Below are 18,597 nucleotides of genomic sequence, written 5' to 3' on the forward strand. Positions count from 1 at the left end.
ATTATGAAGTTGTTTATTGTAAGTATCTTTGCTGATGTATTTAAAACCCTTATGGAATGATTGCTTCTCAGAGGTGTCTTCCAGATATAGCTGGTCTTTAGGTTTTGAGTCTCTAATGACTCTGAGGCTATCTCATTTTCATTATAGCAGGAGGGAAAACTGTTTAGATCAATCACGACACCTTATCCTAAGTCATACAATCAGCAACATCATAGCATCAAGTACCTCTTAAAGAATGACAATTTATGGTAGTTATTAATCTGTCACCTTTAAAAAATAAAGGGCCTCCTTCAAGGTGTGTCTCTGCTGTTACAATAGACAACGTGGGCAGCAGTGTGCAGTTATAAGTCAATGAGTCTCAGTAAGCTAGTCCCAGTCCCGTGAGATTCAGGCAGATTTCTGGTTGCAAGTCCCAAGTTGAGCTCCCTGTCCTAATGCAGGGTTGCATTGTGCAAGTTTCTGCTGCAGGTTTCAGCTGCTTTTCCCCTGAAGAAAGTCCAGTTTCTGGTGGGAGCTGATGATCCCTCCAACTTACCAATCACAGTGGTCTGGTGTGCCTTTATTGCAGAGATTCCCTTCACTTTTCCAGTGGGCTTGTTTTCATCAGGGAGCCTGAGACAGGGACTCTCTCTGTTGTTCACTTCTGGAGCTCAGGACAATGGCTTTTGTCCCCCTGTGCCTCTGCAGTGTGTAACCAAGTAGCTGCACAGCCAAAAGGCCAGAGGCCAGGGGTGGGGGTGTATTGTTGGAGGCACCAGAGCAGGGCCAAGCTATCAGCTGGTGGGCCTGCCTGGGGGTGGGAAGTGGGGGGGGCCAGTGGTGGTGTCCTCCTCACCCTGTTCTGGTGGCTGGTGGAAAACTGGTGGAGCAAGCTGGAGCAAGCAGGTCCTGGTCAGCCTGCAGCTGCTCGGCTCCACTCGGCCCAGGGTTCTGTTTGGCCCAGCCGCCAGCTGGTGGGCCTGCCCCCGGGGGGGGGGTGGGATCCTCCTCACCCTGTCTGGATGGCTGGTGGTAAGCTCACTTTATAATTTTTTTGATTGCTTGGCTCAGCTCTTGGATGTGCTTCCTGTTGAGCTTTCTAGTTCTATTTGAAAAATATAAGCATGTTGAAAATTAACTGGAATTAAAAGTAATACTGAAAAAAGAAAAAAAAGTAATATTGTATTTTTTTCTCATCCGTTATTAGGTGAGAATCCTCTATGCCTGTGGTTTCAGTGTTTTGTTGACCAGCTATACACATTCTGCTGTTGATAATATTCTTTTGAAATTAGCCAAGTTTAAAATTGGATTTTTGCGTTTGGGTCAGACTCAGAAGGTTCATCCAGATATCCAAAAATTTACAGAGGAGGAAATCTGCAGATCAAAATCCATTAAATCCTTAGCTGTTCTAGAAGAACTGTACAATAGTCAAGTAAGTACAGTTATTGTATGCTAATACTGGCAGTAACTTCTATGGCCAGAATGGAGGGAGAAATGATATTCTGTGAACTTAGTCACATTGACCAGATGTGCATGTGGATATATATTTCATAGGACCATTTTATTCATTTATAGTGTACTCTTTCCTTTGGAATTAAAATGAGTTTTTGGTTATTAGAAACTCATTTGGTTAGCAGAAAACTACTAGTAATTAGTATTCTTTAATGAATTTGAATCAGAAGCAGTGATATTTAAGTCTTATGATAAATATTTCTAGGCTTTGATATAGGACCTTGTCTTAGTTACTTTTCTTGTGGCTGAGACAAAATACCTGACACCCAAAGTTAAAGGAGGAAAAGGTTTATTGTAGCTCACACTTTGTAGAGGTTTCATTCCATAGTTGGCTGGCTCCAAGGCAGGGCAGCATGGCAGAGGGGCATTGAAGAGGAGAAACAGGCCATGGCAGGGCAGGCAGAAAGCAGCATAGGGGAGCATTGCCTCTCCCTTTATCCCATCTAGGCTATAGGCCTTTTTGCTGGTACCACCTCACACCCAGGGTGGGGCTTCCATTGTCAGTAAATCTATTCAGCCACACACACCTAGAACTATGCTAAACCAATAAGTGGACTAATTTAGTACCACACACCCTAGATCCAGCCAGCTCTGAAAGACCCCACCTATGAATGCATGAAGTATTGGGGGGACATTTAGATACAAGGCATAATACCTCTTAAATGTTTCAGATTCTATATTTGGAAATACTCAAATGTGAGCATTGTCCATAGTGCCTGGAAAATTGACTTGGTTTGTTTACATTCATAGAAAAATTAAAAATATACTTTACATGAATAAATGTTTTACAATTAAATAATACTAGAAGATTCTTCAAGGGGCCAAAAAGTAATAGTAATTGTTATTATTAGGTACTGGAGATCGAACACAGGACCTTGTGCTTGCGAGGCAGACGGCAGCACCACTGAGCTGGCCCCCCCAAAAAATTATTTTAAATGGGAGTAGCTGAGCGTGGTGGTACACACCTGTAATCCCAACACTTTGGGAGGCTGAGGCTGAAGAATTGATGTTTAAAGCCAGCCTGGGCTACAGAAGTGAGTTCAGAGCTAGCCTGGAATGCATAGTGAGACACTATTTCAAAAAAACAGGAAAAAAAGGCGGGGACACACATACTGTATTTCTTTTATATATTAAGTAACTTCTGTCGTTTTTGCTTTTTGTTTTGTTTTATGTTTTTTAGCTTATAGTTGCAACAACATGTATGGGAATAAACCATCCAATATTTTCCCGTAAAACTTTTGATTTTTGTATTGTGGATGAAGCCTCTCAAATCAGCCAACCAGTTTGCCTGGGGCCGCTTTTTTTTTCTCAGAGGTTTGTGTTGGTTGGAGATCATCAGCAGCTTCCTCCCCTGGTGCTAAACCGTGAAGCAAGGTAGGCAGACTTTAAGCTTTTTTGTTTGTTTTAGTAGAGATGGGGTCTGTATGTGTTCCCGGACTGGCCTGGAACTTCCAGGGTCAAGCTTACCTCCTGCTGCAGCTTCTTGTGTAGCAGGGACTGTAGATACACACCACCACACTGACATTGTTTTACTCTTGAACTGGATTCTTTTCAGGGGACTGTATTAGTACACTGATAAGTCTGAATTTGATTTATTGACAGAGCTCTTGGGATGAGTGAAAGCTTGTTCAAAAGGCTGGAGCAGAATAAGAGTGCTGTAGTACAATTAACTGTGCAGTATAGAATGAACAGGTATTTATCTGTGTTAGCAGTGAATCTTTTTCATATTTTATTTTAATCTACCAAACTAATGCTATATTTTGCTTCTCTCAGCAAAATCATGTCCTTAAGTAATGAGCTGACCTATGAAGGAAAGCTGGAGTGTGGGTCAGACAGAGTGGCTAGTGGAGTCATAAGCCTACCCAACTTTAAAGATGTGAAGCTGGAACTGGAATTGTATGCTGATTATTCTGACAGTCTCTGGCTGAATGGAGTATTTGAGCCGAACAATCCTGTTTGCTTTCTTAATACAGATAAGGTAAAAAAAATACTTTTTCTCCACTTGTCCTGTTTAACTTTCTCAGTTTGCATTACTATGTGTTTTGTTGAGCATTTTAGTTTGAAGGCAAACTAGTTCGCACTTCTTGTACTTCAGTACAGGAGTCTTTTCTTACTATAGGCCCAATATCTTTGGGAGGAGACTTATTCTGGGGTTTGATAGGTATCAAAATTGACTTTTGTGGGCTGGGGATTTAGAGCTCAGTGGTTCTGCTGCCTGCCTCGCAAGCGCAAGGACCTGAGTTCGATCCCTGGTACCAAAAAAAATTGACTTTTGTGGGGTTTTTTACCGGTGCTGGGATTGATTTAACCCAAAGTCTTGTGCATTAGGGCAAACACTCTGCCACTGAGCTATATACCCAGTCCCCAAATTGACTTTTCAAGAAGGAAAGTCAGAAAGTCAAGCACATAGTTTCATCTTGTAGGCAAAAAAGTGACATTGACCACTAACAAAAGACTAGTTTATAAGTGGACAGAAAATAAAATAAATTGATGTCTTTAAAAATCTTTTTAAAATAAGCTTTTAGTTTTTAGAGCAGTTTTAGGTTAATAGCAAAATTAAGCAGGAAATACAGGGATTTCCCATATACCTTTTGCCTTGACATGAGTACACAAAGATCCTTTTACAAATTTGTTATTAAATTAAAATCATGACAGGGACATTAAATGGCTTGAGTCTTCTAGGAACTAAGAATGAAGTTTTAACCCTATATTCGTAGTGTGTTTCATATAATGATTCCCCTGAGTTGTATGTACCCATTCATAAGGGAATTACTGTAGACCACTGATGGCAAACCCTTTAGAGACCGAATGCCCAAACTGCAACCCCAAACCCACTTATTATCACAGAGTGCCAACACATAAACTTTTTTTTTTGGTACCAGGGATCGAACTCGGGACCTTGCACTTGCGAGGCAGGTGGCAGAACCGCTGAGCTAAATCTCCAGCCCACCAACACATAATTTAACATGAATACTGTCTGGCCATGTGAAAGCTCGGATGAGTTGTGGCTAATGTTGTGTCTGGTGACATCATCGCCGGATGATGGGCCCTGCTACTCCTTTAGGAGCATGTGCATGGTCCTTGTGTGTGTCGTCATCTGATGCTCAGCTGCTGTGCAGTGCTGGACGACTTGGCTCACAGGCCACCGGAAGGGCTCTTTGTGCCCACTGCAGCATGCATGCCTTAGGTTTGCCATCACTGCTGTAAATAATTATCTTTGTTGTTAAGATAGGGTTTCAGGGTATAGCTCAGTGGCAGAACATTTGGCCTAGCAGGCACCAGGCCCTGAGTTTAATCCTCAGCACCACAATAAAAAAAGAAAGGAAAGAGGGAGGTAGAAGAGAAGGGGAGGGAAGGAGAGGGGAGGGGAGGGAGTGAGTGAGACTGATGGCTGGCTGGCTGGCTGGATGGGTAGGTAGGTACGTAGATGGAGCCAGCTGGTTTAAAATAAGGTCTTCCTACACATCAGATGGAATTTTCTTTCTCTTGTACATGGCCTTCCAGGATTCTGGTTTAAGAATTTAATTTTTATCTTATCAACTAGAAGCAGGATGGGAAATTTATTCAGATAAACTGATATAACAAATTTATTCAGATAAACTGATATAACAAATGACTGCTTTTATAACCACAGTTTCAGTTTATTTTATTTATTTATTTATTTATTGGTACCGGGGAACGAACTCGGGTCCTTAGCTTTTGAGGCAGTTGATGGAACCACTGAGCTAAATCCCTGGCCCTCAGTTTCAGTTTAACTACAATTTACAGGTATTCACTTCACTCATGATTGTACAGATTCTTTATTTTTGGTACTCCAGTTTCTTCTTAGCATCAGGATTCCAAATAAATTACCTTAAAAATAATCAAGAGGGCCAGGGATTTAGCTCAGTGGTTTCGCCGCCTGCTGCGCAAGTGCAAGGACCCGAGTTCAATCCCCAGTACCAAAAAAAAAATTAAAAAATCAAGATTGTGCTGGGGACATAGTTCAGTGGCAGAGCCCTTGTCTCCTTGTGCAAGAGCCTGGATTCTACCCCCAATACCAACGGGGAAAAAGAAATGAAGGTTGTGTAGGAATAATAGAGCTGTAAAGCAGTCCTCTTAGAGTTTGCAGGTTTGGTAAAGCTTGGGAGCCTTGTCTGCTCCATTATTTGTATAAAAGGTAACAGGAAATTGTAAAGGGTACTGATATTAGAGCCAGATCTAAGTTTTGAATCCTACTGTTAAGGATTTGTTGTAAGGCCTCAGGCAAGTCACTCTCCTTATGCATTTGATTCCTGAAGAATGAGAAATAACAAAGTAAAGCGTATGAAACACAAGGTATGGTCAACTTCCTTAAGATTTTAGCCTAAACTACAGTATCTTTAGGATGGGTTGCATTTGCCTGCCTTCTAGAAAGTGACTATTCATTTTCACTGATTCTTTCTCCTTTTAAAAAGGTAGTTTTTTTTGTTTTTTTTAATGTTTCCAAACCTGGCTGTAAAGTCTTTACATTGCCCTGTGCTTTTAGAGATTGTTATAAAGAAGTTACCTATTTTTCTACTTAGGTTCCAGCACCAGAACAAGTTGAAAAAGGTGGTGTGAGCAATATAATCGAAGCCAAACTCATAGTTTTCTTGACTTCAACTTTTGTTAAGGTAATTTAGAATGTTTAAAGCTAATTAATATTCAGGTGTAGGGTAACTGAATATTATTAGGTTGTGAGACACTTAAGAGCTGATGTTAGCCCTGTTAATTAAGATGAGACTGAAGCCCTATTGTTTTTGTTTTGAGGAATTTTATCTAAAATGTAGATAAATGTTTTTGGCCGGGTGTGGTGGTAATCCCAGTACTCAGGAGACTATGGCAGGAGAACTGCCAAGAGTTGGAGGCCAGCCTGGACTACATACTACATAATGAGTTCAAAACCAGCCTGAACTACACAGCAAGACCCTGCCTCGAAAAACAAGTATAATTTTTTATAATGGCTTTTTAAAATTTTTTTTGGTACTGGGGATCGAACTCGGGTCCTTGTGCTTGCACAGCAGGCAGCGAAACCACTGAGCTCAATCCCCAGCCCTATAATGGCTTTTGGAATTTTCCATTTAGGATAATTTCATAATGTCAGGCAATTCCAATTGTGTCAGTACTCTACTGTAATCAATGTGATTGGGCATTGGAAACTTTTCTTTCCTTTTTGTTTTGTTTTGTAAGTTTATTCCTTACGATGGGAACATCAGTGACAAACTTTAGTTGGGTATATAACGTACATTTAATAAACTTAGTAAAGCTTAAAGAACCAAAACATCAGGATTTTTCATTTTAAATTTTGTCCTTTTCTGTTTAGGCTGGATGTAATCCCTCTGATATTGGTATCATTGCACCATACAGGCAGCAATTAAAGATCATCAGTGATTTATTGACACGTTCCTCTTTTGGGATGGTCGAAGTTAATACAGTAGACAAATACCAAGGAAGAGATAAAAGAATAATCCTAGTATCTTTTGTTAGAAGTAATAAGAATGGAACTGTAAGTGAATTATATTTGCTACTAACTTATTTGGGGTGTCCCTCCTCCTAGGTTTTGGTTTTTGTTTTGCTTCGTTTTGTGGTAATGAACCCAGGGCCTCATGCACACTAGGTAAGGGCTCTAACCTAGATGAATTTCTTTCTTTGAAATTACCTTAATCATTTTTAAGTATATTCACAGTGTTATTAGAGATCTCCAGAAACTTCATTTTCCACACCAAAAATTTTGTACTAATGAATCTCTATTCCTCCACTTCTAAGCCTTCCTATTTTCTGTCTCTAAATTTGACTTTTCTAGGTACTTTACCTAAGTGGAATCATACAGTATTTGTCTTTCTGTGACTGGCTTATTTCACTTAGATTAATTCATGTTGTAGCATGGGATAGGATTTCCTTCCTATTTTTTTTTTTGGTACTGGGGATTGAACTCGAGACCTTGCACTTGCAAGGCAGGCAGCAGAACCACTGAGCTAAATCCTCTGCCCTCCTTCCTTTTTAAGATGGAATAATGCACCGTAGTTTATATATAATACATTTTATTTATCTATAAATGGCCATTTGGGTTGGTTTCACCTTTGGCTGTTGTGGTTGAGGGATTTTAAAGAAAACCTTCCTTGTATACATTTGAATTTGAAGATTATTCCAGGTTTTATTTTGTTTGCATTTTTACTTTTTTTTTTTTTTTTTGAGTCAGGGTCTGACTATGTAGTGGAGGCTGGCCTTGAACTCACTATGTAACCCAGGTTGGCCTTGGACTCAGTGATCTTCCTGCCTCAGCCTCCCAGGGGCTGGGATTACAGGTGTGCACCACTACCCCAGCGTACATCTCTTAATTCATTTTTCTTGACTATGTTATACATATATATGGTTTAAAAATATACATAATAGGGCTGGGGATTTAGCTCAGTGGTTCCGCTGCCTGCCTTGCAAGCGCAAGGTCCCAAGTTTGATCCTCGGTGCAAAAATTTATAGTGTGTGTGCGTGTGTGTATAATATACTTATTATATATGTATATATATGTAATAAAAAAAATCTTCCTACTCTGTCCCTTATCTTAGTTCTTACCTTGCAGATAGTCATGCTGGTTTTTTTTTTTTTAATTTGTTTTGTTTGGGGGGTGGGCAGGCTCTTGCTGTGTTATTCAGGCTGGCCTATAGTTAACTCACTGTGTAGCTCAGGCTAGCCTTGAACTCATGGCAATCCTCCTGCCTCAGCCTCCCAAGGACTGGAGTTACAGGAGTGCACTACCACTCCTGGCTGCTGTTGGAGCTTTTTTGCAACCTTTCAAATTATCCAGACACCGTTTTGAACTTTGCTTTTTCCACTTAAAGGTGCTGTTGCTCTTCATGTGAGTCCACAGAGGGAGTTTTCATTTTGTTTTCACAGTTGCATGGGTGTCCATTCTATAGATGTGTCATAACATTTAACCACTTTTGTGAGGCCTTTTTATACTTTTTCTTACTATTACAATTCTACAGTGAGTGGAGATAGCTCTAGTTCTTTATTTTTATTATGTGTAATTAATAATTTTAAACTATGGGTAGGGTATCACAACATAAAATATTTGAAGTTGGCATTGTTTTCCCAATTGCCTAGAATTTTACATGTGTTGATAAATCCTTTTTATAGTCTGTGTTTTAAAAGTAGGAAAATAGGGCCGGGGATTTAGCTCAGTGGTTCCGCCGCCTGCTGTGCAAGCGCAAGGACCCGAGTTCGATCCCCGGTACCAAAAAAAAAAAAAAGTAGGAAAATAGATGAAGATAAGCTATGTCGTTTGTCACAGCAAACTTAAATATACATTATAAGAAAACTGAAATAATTGAAAATTACATTTTTTACAGCTTGGTGAACTCTTGAAAGATTGGCGACGTCTTAATGTTGCTATAACCAGAGCCAAACATAAACTGATTCTCCTGGGGTGTGTGCCCTCACTAAAGCGATATCCTCCTTTGGAGAAGCTGTTTTGTCACCTAAACTCAGAAAAATTAATATCCTTTTTGTCGTGTATGTAGTTACATTTGTGCAACTGTGCTTTTTATGAACTTGTATAAATTAAAACTGTCTTATGTTTCGCACCTGCATTTTTTTCAAAGATCTAGTTTGACAAAGGAGAGAGAAAACAATTCACAGGAAGTCATGTTAGGTCACAGGAAGTAATGGAGGTGATAAGAGGTAGATGGTTTATAAAATGAGAAAGGGATGGCTGGGGATTTAGCTCAGTGGTTCCGCCGCCTGCCTCACAAGTGCAAGGTCCTGAGTTTGATTCCTGGTACCCAAAAAAAGAAAGGGAAAAAGGGGGACATGATTTGTTGCCCCAGAACTAGCACATTCAGGAAAATTGGCTTTTTCTTTTCTGGTTCTCTCCAAATTTATAACCTTGTTTTTATTTTTATTTATTGTGGTGCAAGAGGTTGATCCCAGGGCCTTGTACATTAGGCAAGTGGTCTACCACGGAGCTACACCCCCAGCCCTCCCTCCATTATTTTTCAAATAAATCATTAAAAAAACTTACTGGGGGGCCAGGATATAGTTTAGTGGTTCTGGCACCTGCTTTGAAAGTGCAAGGTCCTGAGTTTGATCCCCAGAACCAAAAAAAAAAAAAAAAAACTTACTGGAAGGTCTGAAGATACATTTATCTTATTGCTTAAGTACATAATTATCCATTGTCATGCAGATCTTCACATTTTTTGTAGTTCTGTAAACCCTATTGTAAAATGTGAAAAAAATGTTTTTGTAGAATCCCATGTTGTGTTAAATGTATCTTCCTTAATTTATTCTACATCACTGATCTTCCATCAAGAGAGCACGAAAGTCTCTGTCACATACTGGGAGATTTTCAAAGATGAAGCACTTTTTCTTGCCTATTCGTATTAGGGCAATGTCTCCTTGCTGTTGCCTTGTATTCCTAATTTTGGTTTGCTCAAAAACAGAGCCTGGTTAAACTGTGAAGATAACTTTTATTCAAAGGGTGCACTGCAAAGTTCCAGTTCTTTCCTTGCTTCTTTTCCCTCCCCTCCCCTCCCCTCCCCTCTCCCCCTCCCTCTCTCCCTCCCTGTCCCTCTCTCCCCCTCTCCCCCTCTCTCCCCTCCCTCCCCCCCTTAATCTTGTTAAACATAAATTTCTGTTGCCATACAAAATTTAACACTATTTATTTAAATACAAATGTACCCCAAACTGGGGAAAGTGTATAGGTACTATAAATACATTGTCATCTGGCCTAAAAAAGTGATAAATTTGTAACCAACTAAGCTTTAAACTCAAGTCTAAAATTTCAGGACTAGAGACAGGGATTTAGCTCAGTAGCACAGCGCCTGCCTAGCAACCGCAAGGTCCTAAGTTTGATCCCTGGTACTGCAAAAAATAAATAATAAAATAAAATTTCAGGACTAATTTAGTTTTATAGATTGAACTGTAAGATTTATATTTGAAGTACTAGATAAAGTTTTCATTATTTAGGCACAATTGTGATGATGGGAAAACTGATTTTTTTTCTCTGTATTTTAAGGTCCCTGACCCAAAGGCCATTTTGATTTTTAGTACTCGTTAGTATTTCAGTATTCACTTCATACTCTGGCCTTGAACTTTGTAATCCTTCCTGCCTCAGCCTCCTGAGTGCTAGGATTACTGGTATGTGGCACCACATCTGGCTAAAATAGAATTTGATAGAAGATAATTCTTAATTCTTTTGAGATGAAATCTTGTTTTCTGAATTGATGACAAATTTAAAAGTTATATCCCTGTTTTTACTTATTTATGTATGTTTGGTTTTTTCTGTGTGTTTTTTTGGTACCGGGGATTGAACTTGGGTCCTTGCACAAACGGTGAAACCACTGAGCTAAATCCCCCCCAACCCTCTATGTTTGTTTTTTTTGTTTGGGGGCATTCTTCAATTTTTTCCTTTTTGTGTGTTAGGTATGTCGGCTATACCTATAACCCAGCTACTCAGGAGGCTGAGGCAGAAGAATCTCAAGCCCAAGGCAAACCTGGGCAACCTGGGGATCCTGTCTTAAATACTGAAACAGAAAGGGCTGAGGATGTTGCTCAGTGGTAGAGCACTTGCCTAGCTCAGTCCCCAGTACTGGGGTGGCAGTGGAGGGGGAGGTGTTGTTAAAGTTACCTCAAAGTGATTTGTTATACATGTAGGAGATTTTAATCTCAGCATATCTATCTTCTGGAGGGAAAAGTCTTGTTTCTTTTATTTTTAAAATAAATATTAAATATGTTAAAATTGTCTCTTAAGTTACTAGTTTTAATTTAATAAATTGTTTTCTACTGATAGATTTTACTGTGTCATTTATTATTAATGCTTATCATGAAGTTCAGGGTTATCTCAACATTTTTTCTAGTGTTGATAATACTCTAAAGCTGAAACTAGTGTTGATATAGACAGATTTATTAGGATACACAGGATGGGCCTGAACATTGGAGAAATTTTAGATCAGACAGTGAAGATGGGAAATGTGATTACAGGAGCTTAAATACTGTTAGGGATCATGAGAAAGCAGGAAGGAATAGAAAGCTCTTTGGCTTAATCAGTGGTTGCTTCCTTACATACAGGTTTTTATGGCTTGAGGAGTAAGCTTCATACAAGAGGGCCAGGGATTTAGCTCAGTGGTTCTGCTGCCTGTCTTACAAGCGCAAGGTCCCAAGTTCAATACCCAGTACCGGGGGGGAAGGGAAGCTTCATAGAAGAGTCTGGAAATGAGCCCCATGGCTGCTGTCATTTTTCACGAGATTCTAGCCACACCTTCCACATAAAAGGTGCTGTGAGATGGCAGCTGGGGTTAGAAGTTAAACCTAGCCCAGGTCTTCAAGGAGCTAGCAGCTCACCGCAAGCATGAACTCCGTGCTAAGGCCCAAGAACAGAATGGCTCCCCTCACTTGGTGGAGTCCCACATCAAAAGCACCTTAGCTTAGATGAGGCTTTCCTTCTAAAGGATTGGAAGACAATGTTCTATTCCGTTTCTGAATCAGTTTGAAACCAAGGGAGAAGTGGGATCAATGCTCTAATCTTAATCCACTTCACCTACTTTTACTTGCTTTTAGCTGACCTTAAAAGGTAGCAGTTTTAGAGGTAAGACCTGACATGGGTCAGGATGGTGACAGCTGGAGTTTGATCTTGCATTCGCAGACCACTAGTTACTTCTAGCCTTCAGTCACTTTCCTCTGTCAGGCGAGGAGGCCCGTTCTCAGATCCCATTTTCTCCAGCCCCATCCTTGGGGAGGTAGATTTGAGGCTTGTTCTCTGGTCTCCACACTTGGCCGCCTCCTGAACAAACTCTCCTTGCCAGTGTCATTTCAGCTACTGGCCTGCTGTACCATGGGCCTGCTTTGGGACCAAGTTCAGTGTTCTGCCTCTTGATGCTGCCTCTGAGTCCTCTCTTTTTCCTTATCCCTCTAAGGCTAGGTCTTCTCTCTTTTTGAACTGTAACTGGCTTCAGCCAGCACCTCTGTGGTCATTTTTTTGAGAGAGGGCGTCGCTATGTAGTTCAGGCTGGCCTTGAACTTGCTACCATCCTCCTCCCTCAGCCTCACCAGTGCTGGGAATACAGGCATGCAACCACCACGCCCACCACCTCTGGTGGTTTATCAAACCTGCACCTCACCCTGCCTTGCAGGTCCTAAACTTTCCCTTTTAGCCTTGGGTCCTAAACTTTCCCTTTTGGCCTTGCTCCTAGATTCTCTTTTTTTTTTTTTTTGTACGGGGGATCAACCTTGGGACCTTGTGAGGCAGGTGTGGCACCATTGAGCTAAATCCCAGGCATGCTCCTAGATTTCTTAAGTGGATCTTTATCTTGATGACTTTGTGACGTCTTTCTTGTCACCCTTGGACTGTGTCACAAAGCTTGGAGAGTGCTGATCACTGACATTTTTTCATAATCTTGTAGTATTGCCCTCTGGTAGTTTGGTGTGATAATCTAGACTGCTGTCCGAAAAACAAAAATTAGCTGGGTGTGGTGCTACCTGCCAGCAATCCCAGTGTTCTGGGAAGCTAAGGTTGATATACATTCACAGATTTGGGCCCAGCCCGGGCAATTTAGCAAGACTGTCTAAAAACAACAAAAAACCCCCTAGAGATGTAGCTTAGTATGAAGGCCCTGGGTTCAATCAGTACCACAAAAAATAGTAACTATAGTAGTCAAACCGCTAGACAAAGTTATTGCCCCAATTTCATGAAATGCAGCAGCTATAGTCTCAACTATTACCCACGTTTGACTGGTTAACAGCTTTTACTTTTTCCCAAACCAATAGGATTTAAGCTTAGTGTCATCTGGTCATGAACTCTACTTCCCTGTCTGAAATGAATAAACATTGGTTTTTTGTCTACATCTCTTTCCCCTTGATTTTTTTACCATCAAACTCGGTGATTTGGAGCTGTCTAACCAGTGTCAGTGGATTTCTACCCACCGTTCACTGCATCCGGTTCTCCGAATTCCTCTGGTCTCCCGCGAGCTGCCGGAGACGAAGAGAAACGAAGAGAGGCGGCGCGCGCTGACCAAGCCCGGGGCGGCCTCCTCGCGGGGTCCCGGGCTGCCGTGCTCCGCGGGGCGGGCTCTCCCGGCCTTCGTCCTCCCGCCGCCGGGGGCGCTGTGGGCCACCGCGGGCTTGTGCAGACGCCGTGGCGGCAGCCGCTCGCCTGCCGGGAGCTGGCGGCCGGGCCCAGGGAGCCACCGCCCGAGATCGTACCGCCGCCATGGGTAAGGAGAGCCGTCCGGGAGTGGGCTCCGTGCTCTGCGGAGGGCTGGGGGCCGCGGCCGGCGAGGGACCTGGGGGAGGACGCGAAGGCCTCGGGGCTGAGCCGGGTGGGCGGGGGCGGTGGGGATTTGGGGGGCTCGCGGGGTCGCCATGGCAACGCGGGCCCCACCTCACCGCCCCCGCCCCCGCGCTGGGCTCGGAGGCTGAGGGCTCCGGGTCCGGAGGCTTCCAGGAGCGAGGAGGAGGACAGCTGGGGTGTCGCTCCAGGGTCGGGGGACAATCCGGGTCGAGCGATGACTTTTCAGGGGTGGGGGTGGCGGAGGGAAGACCCCTCTCAGGGTTTGGCGTGGGTACCCGGCCCAGAGGGCGAGAGAGGAGCAGCGGTGCCGTGCAAGACCCTGGGTGAGCCTGCGAGCGGGTCCCGGGGACGGCCGAGGCCTCGAGCAGCCTTGGGGTCGGGGAAGGCGAGACTGGGGCCCCAGTCTCGGCCGGGTGCGGCCGGGCTCTACCTGTGCCTGGCCTCCGGGTGCCCTGGCCCGGCCGGGGCGTGGCCGGAAAGCCGGTGCCCAGCTCAACCTGGCGGCCTGACGCTGCGGAGTCCCACTTTGTATGCTGGCTGCATTCACCTCCGGATCAGGGTGGACACGATAAACTGAGAATTGCCACAGATTATGAAACATCAGGTGGTTCCACTCCTGGAGAAAGGGCTCCTACCGCCTTGGGGATTGAAAGTGTGGTGTTGCGTATGGACTTGCATCGCTGGGCAGCCTGGTCAGAGCAGACTCGCCTGCCTTTTAAGTTGCCAAGGATTCAGTGACAGGCTTCAGGCCTAGCTGTCTGAAACCCGAACTGGAATACTAGGTCATGGGGAACTCTAGATATTTGTTCAGTGAAGGAAAAATGAATACTTTGATTACTTGCACTTGTGCATTTGTCAGAGATGATGAGATGTTCTTAGGGCTTCATTTTCTGCATCTCAGTTTTGCCATCTGTGTTTGCTGAAAATATTCCTGCCAGTCACAACAGTGATGAGAGCATGGGAAAGCATCCGAATTTCTAAAAGAATAAAATTTGTGGGGAAGCAAATAATGTTTTTGTGATATGAAAATAAACAGCTAAAAAAAATAATAATAATCAGCTAGAAATCAGGACCAACCTGGCATGGTGACACAGGTCTGTAATCTCGGCACTCTGGGAAGCTGAGGCAGAAGGATTGCAAACTTAAGTCCAGCCTGGGCAGTTTGGTGATTTATCAAAACTCTTGTGTCAAAATGAAAAATAAAAAAGTGGATAGGCATGTAGCTCAGTGCAAAAGCCGTGGGTTCAGTCCCCAGCAGTGGGGGTAGAATCAGAACTTTAATTTATTTTATTTATTTATTTTGGTACCTGAGATCGAACTCAGGACCGTGCACTTGCAAGTAGAATCAGAACTTTTAAATGTATCTGTTATTAATACTGAAACAGTGGTGTCCTCAGCTATGTGGAAGGGCAGAGGACTTCATAAGGCAGCCGTGTACTACAGAACCTCAACTGGAAAGAGAGAGACAGAAAGAGGGTTGAAGTGGATGAAGATCCAGCAGCTCCTTCTGTATCCCCATATTTTCATCCTATTGTACCTGTCATGTTTGTTATGGGTGACACTGCCATCTTCAAACTTTAACCACCTTTTTATTCTCAGCTTGTTCTGAACATTTTTGTTTGAAATTCATCCTTAGACCATACCTACTAGCTGCCCTAAACATGAGACCCCTAAACATGTCCGTGACCACACCCATCTCCCCCAAACATTCATTCTCCAAGAAGAGGTCTCAGAAGATATTGGGAGCATGGGGCACTTGCAGAATTCCCAGACATCCACAAATGTGGCTGGAGCGGCACAGTAGTTTGTGGTGGTATAGGTGAGGGGACGTAGAGCTGTAGGGCGTAGTTAACTTGGCTGGGGGAGCACGCTGCTCTTGGTTTTCTAGGAGGAGGACACAATTGTGTAGTTTTCATGGCTGGGTATGGTGGTGCTTGCCTGTAATCCCAGCACTTGGGAGGCTGAGGCAGGAGTATTGCAGCTCAGTGGAGGCCAGCATGAACTATATAGTGAGACACAGCCTCAAACAAACCAAAGACCTTGTGAATGATACTGATCTCTTTTCTCTGCTTTTAGCTACAAAAGACCCCACAGCTGTAGAGAGAGCAAACTTGCTAAACATGGCTAAACTGAGCATCAAGGGACTCATTGAATCTGCCCTGAGCTTCGGCCGCACGTTGGACTCGGACTATCCGCCCTTGCAGCAGTTCTTTGTTGTCATGGAGCACTGTCTGAAACACGGCCTCAAAGGTAGCCTGATGTTCCCACTAAATCACTTTAGAATGCCTGCCCTTTGACTCAGATAGGCTTTTTTTTTTTGGTACTAGGGTTCAAACTTGGGACCTTGCCCTTTCGAGGCAGGCGACAGCACCACTGAGCTAAATCCCCAGCCCAACTCAGATATTCTTGAACATGTTTTTTTGGGTTTTTTTGTACCAGGGATCAAACTCAGGACCTTGTGCTTGTGAGGTAGGCTATGGAACCACTGACCTAAATCCCCAGCCTTGAACATGTATTTTTTGAGGTCATAATTACTGTTGGTTTTGTTTGTTTGTTTTGTTTTTTGTTTTTGTTTTTGAAACAAGGTCTTGCTATGTAGCCCAGGCTGGCCTCAGATTTGGCAGTCCTCCTGCCTCAGCCTCCCCAGTGCTGGGTTTACAGGCATTTGCCATCACTCCTGGCTCATAAAATATATATTTAATTTTTTTCAAAAAATAAGTTTTTTTCAATATGTATCCTGAACTGGTTTCTGTTTTCCAGGACAATTACAGTTATTTAAATTTTAAGCTTAGTGATTCTGATGTGAACTCATATTAATAGTTTGAACCCTGTTGAACACATGTATTGAGAAGTAGATTATTGTAGTAGAGACCACTGAAGTGCATGAGAATGTGCCTATCCCAGGGCTGGGATATTGTAGAAATGATCACTGAAAAGAGTAATCCATGCTGTTATACAGTTCACTGAATTATTGTTTCATGTAAAATGTTTATTTTATATGTTTTTTCCAGTAATGGAAATCAAAACCAGGGCTGTGTGCATGTTAGGCAAGTGCTGTACCACTGACCTGTGTCCTCAGCCATATATTTACTTTATAAATACAGTGTAGCTGGGCGTGGTGGCTCATGCCTGTAATCCCAGCCCTTGGGAAGCAGAGGCAGGAGGATTGCCACAAGTTCGAGGCCAGCCTGAGCTACATAGTGAGTTCAGGGCCAGCCTGAACTACAAAGTGAGACCCTGTCTCAAAAAAAAAAGAAAACACAGTATATATTTACCTGTTGTAGTTTTGCTGTTAGTTTTGGTCTCTAGTTCATATGATCAGCCTCTGTGTAGAGGACTATGTAAGAGTTGTATGCTGTTGTGACTCAGCAGAAGCGTGGCTATTGTTGGTGTATTAGCATGGATAAGTTAGGGAAGCTTAAAAGTTCTAACTACAGAGCATGAAAGTTGGGTAGATATAAAAAGCAAAAGAGGAAGCCTGGTGTGGTGGTGTGTGCCTATAATCCCAGTACTTGGGAGGCTGAGGCAGGAGGATCTCCGAAAGTTTGAGGCCAGCCTAGGGTAGGTAGTGAGTTCAAGGTCAGTCTGAACTACATAGGGAGACCTTGTCTCAAGAAAAGAAAAAAAAAAGCAGCCTTATTATCAAAGTTCAAGAAATCCTATATGATGTTATTAATGCACTGATTTTTTTTTGTTTAAAAACATAATAATTTCTTTCTTTTTTTTTTTGGTACCAGGGATCAAACTCTGGTCCTTGCACTTGCACAGCAGGCGGTGAAACCACTGAGCTAAATCTCCGGCCCTGAGACATAATAATTTCTTAAAATTATATAGGTAGGGCCAGGGATTTAGCTCAGTGGTTCCACTGCCTGCCTCACAAGTGCAAGGTCCCGAGTTTTTTTGTTGTTGTCTTTGGGTACTGGGGATCGAACTTGGGACCTTGAGCTTGCGAGGCAGGCGGTGGAACCACTGAGCTAAATTCCTGGCCTCTGAGGTCCTGAGTTTGATCCCCCGTACCAAAAAAAAAAAAAAAAAAATTACATAGGTAATGGTGAAATACACTTTTTGGGTACAGTGGTCTCCTTATCCTGACCCCCATTGTAATTGGATCCAGCACCTCCCTTTGTTATCCAGCTGGTTTTCAGTCCCATTCTGCCTCGGCCTCCTCAGCAGCTGGGACTCCCTGCGCCACCTTGCCTAGCTTCTCCGTGCATGTCCAGAAGCCGCCAGCCTGTTGGGCCTTGTTAAATTTTATTTCCTTTCTGAAAAATTTCTATTTATTTTAAACTTTGATTTTTTAAAAATAGCAGTGATACAGATTTTTTGCTTTCCCCAAGCCTATTGAGTTGGACTTTGCTGAATGATGGCCAAGACAGTTAAATTCTTTTTCAAGATTTCTTATCCTGTGTTGCACAAAATGTAGTGGGCCACGTCCTCGTGGTCCTCAGCCCATCGTGCCGCATTGCTGGGGAGCTCCCTTGTGCCAAGACTCCCCATCAACAGTGTCCATCCTGGCACTTGTCCAGGTGGTGCCTTGGGGGAGCCAGACACTGTCTCTGCAGAGCGGGAAAGAAATGCACGGCAATTGCATGGTTCTGCATACCCAGTGTCAGAGTGTAAAGAAAAAATTTACAGTTTTTCATATTTCAAAGGAAAATGCCTTTTTATTTGTGCTTGGTTTATTTAATAAGCTTTCAGAGGTCAGTCCATTAGGGCCACCAGTCATTTTGTTGCAGTGTCCTGGTAAAGAATGAGCCCAATAATTTCTTTGTTTTGGCTTTTTGAGACGAGGACTTGCTATGTAGTTCTGACCTCAAACTCACATT

General features: G+C 42.8%; 2 protein-coding genes across 19 annotated transcripts in view; both read left to right on the forward strand.

Moving 5' to 3' along the window:
- Positions 1–11,274, forward strand: part of Dna2 (DNA replication helicase/nuclease 2) — a 46,141-nt gene extending 34,867 nt beyond the window's left edge. For 4 of the 5 annotated variants that reach the window (XM_087185456.1, XM_087185458.1, XM_087185455.1 and 1 more), the window contains 8 exons: positions 1,187–1,411; positions 2,672–2,865; positions 3,094–3,183; positions 3,265–3,469; positions 6,036–6,125; positions 6,815–6,997; positions 8,838–8,989; positions 9,782–11,274. In XM_087185456.1, coding sequence (XP_087041582.1) covers positions 1,187–1,411; positions 2,672–2,865; positions 3,094–3,183; positions 3,265–3,469; positions 6,036–6,125; positions 6,815–6,997; positions 8,838–8,989; positions 9,782–9,842 — 1,200 coding nt within the window. In that variant the 3' untranslated portion in view covers positions 9,843–11,274. The remainder of the gene's footprint in view (positions 1–1,186; positions 1,412–2,671; positions 2,866–3,093; positions 3,184–3,264; positions 3,470–6,035; positions 6,126–6,814; positions 6,998–8,837; positions 8,990–9,781) is intronic. The other variant, XM_087185457.1, reaches the window with a different exon arrangement.
- A 2,287-nt stretch (positions 11,275–13,561) lies between these two features.
- Positions 13,562–18,597, forward strand: part of Rufy2 (RUN and FYVE domain containing 2) — a 33,659-nt gene continuing 28,623 nt past the window's right edge. For 5 of the 14 annotated variants that reach the window (XM_021259477.2, XM_087185480.1, XM_087185481.1 and 2 more), the window contains exons 1-2: positions 13,562–13,694; positions 15,848–16,021. In XM_021259477.2, coding sequence (XP_021115136.1) covers positions 13,691–13,694; positions 15,848–16,021 — 178 coding nt within the window. In that variant the 5' untranslated portion in view covers positions 13,562–13,690. Of the gene's footprint in view, positions 13,695–13,869; positions 14,095–15,847; positions 16,022–18,597 lie in introns of those variants that run through there. The other 9 variants (XM_021259472.2, XM_021259473.2, XM_087185484.1 and 6 more) reach the window with 8 other exon arrangements.

Source organism: Heterocephalus glaber, unplaced genomic scaffold (assembly GCF_053883595.1).
Source record: "Heterocephalus glaber isolate CG9 unplaced genomic scaffold, H.glaber_assembly_v1.0 deba00001497, whole genome shotgun sequence".
NCBI classification, from domain to species: Eukaryota; Metazoa; Chordata; class Mammalia; order Rodentia; family Bathyergidae; genus Heterocephalus; species Heterocephalus glaber.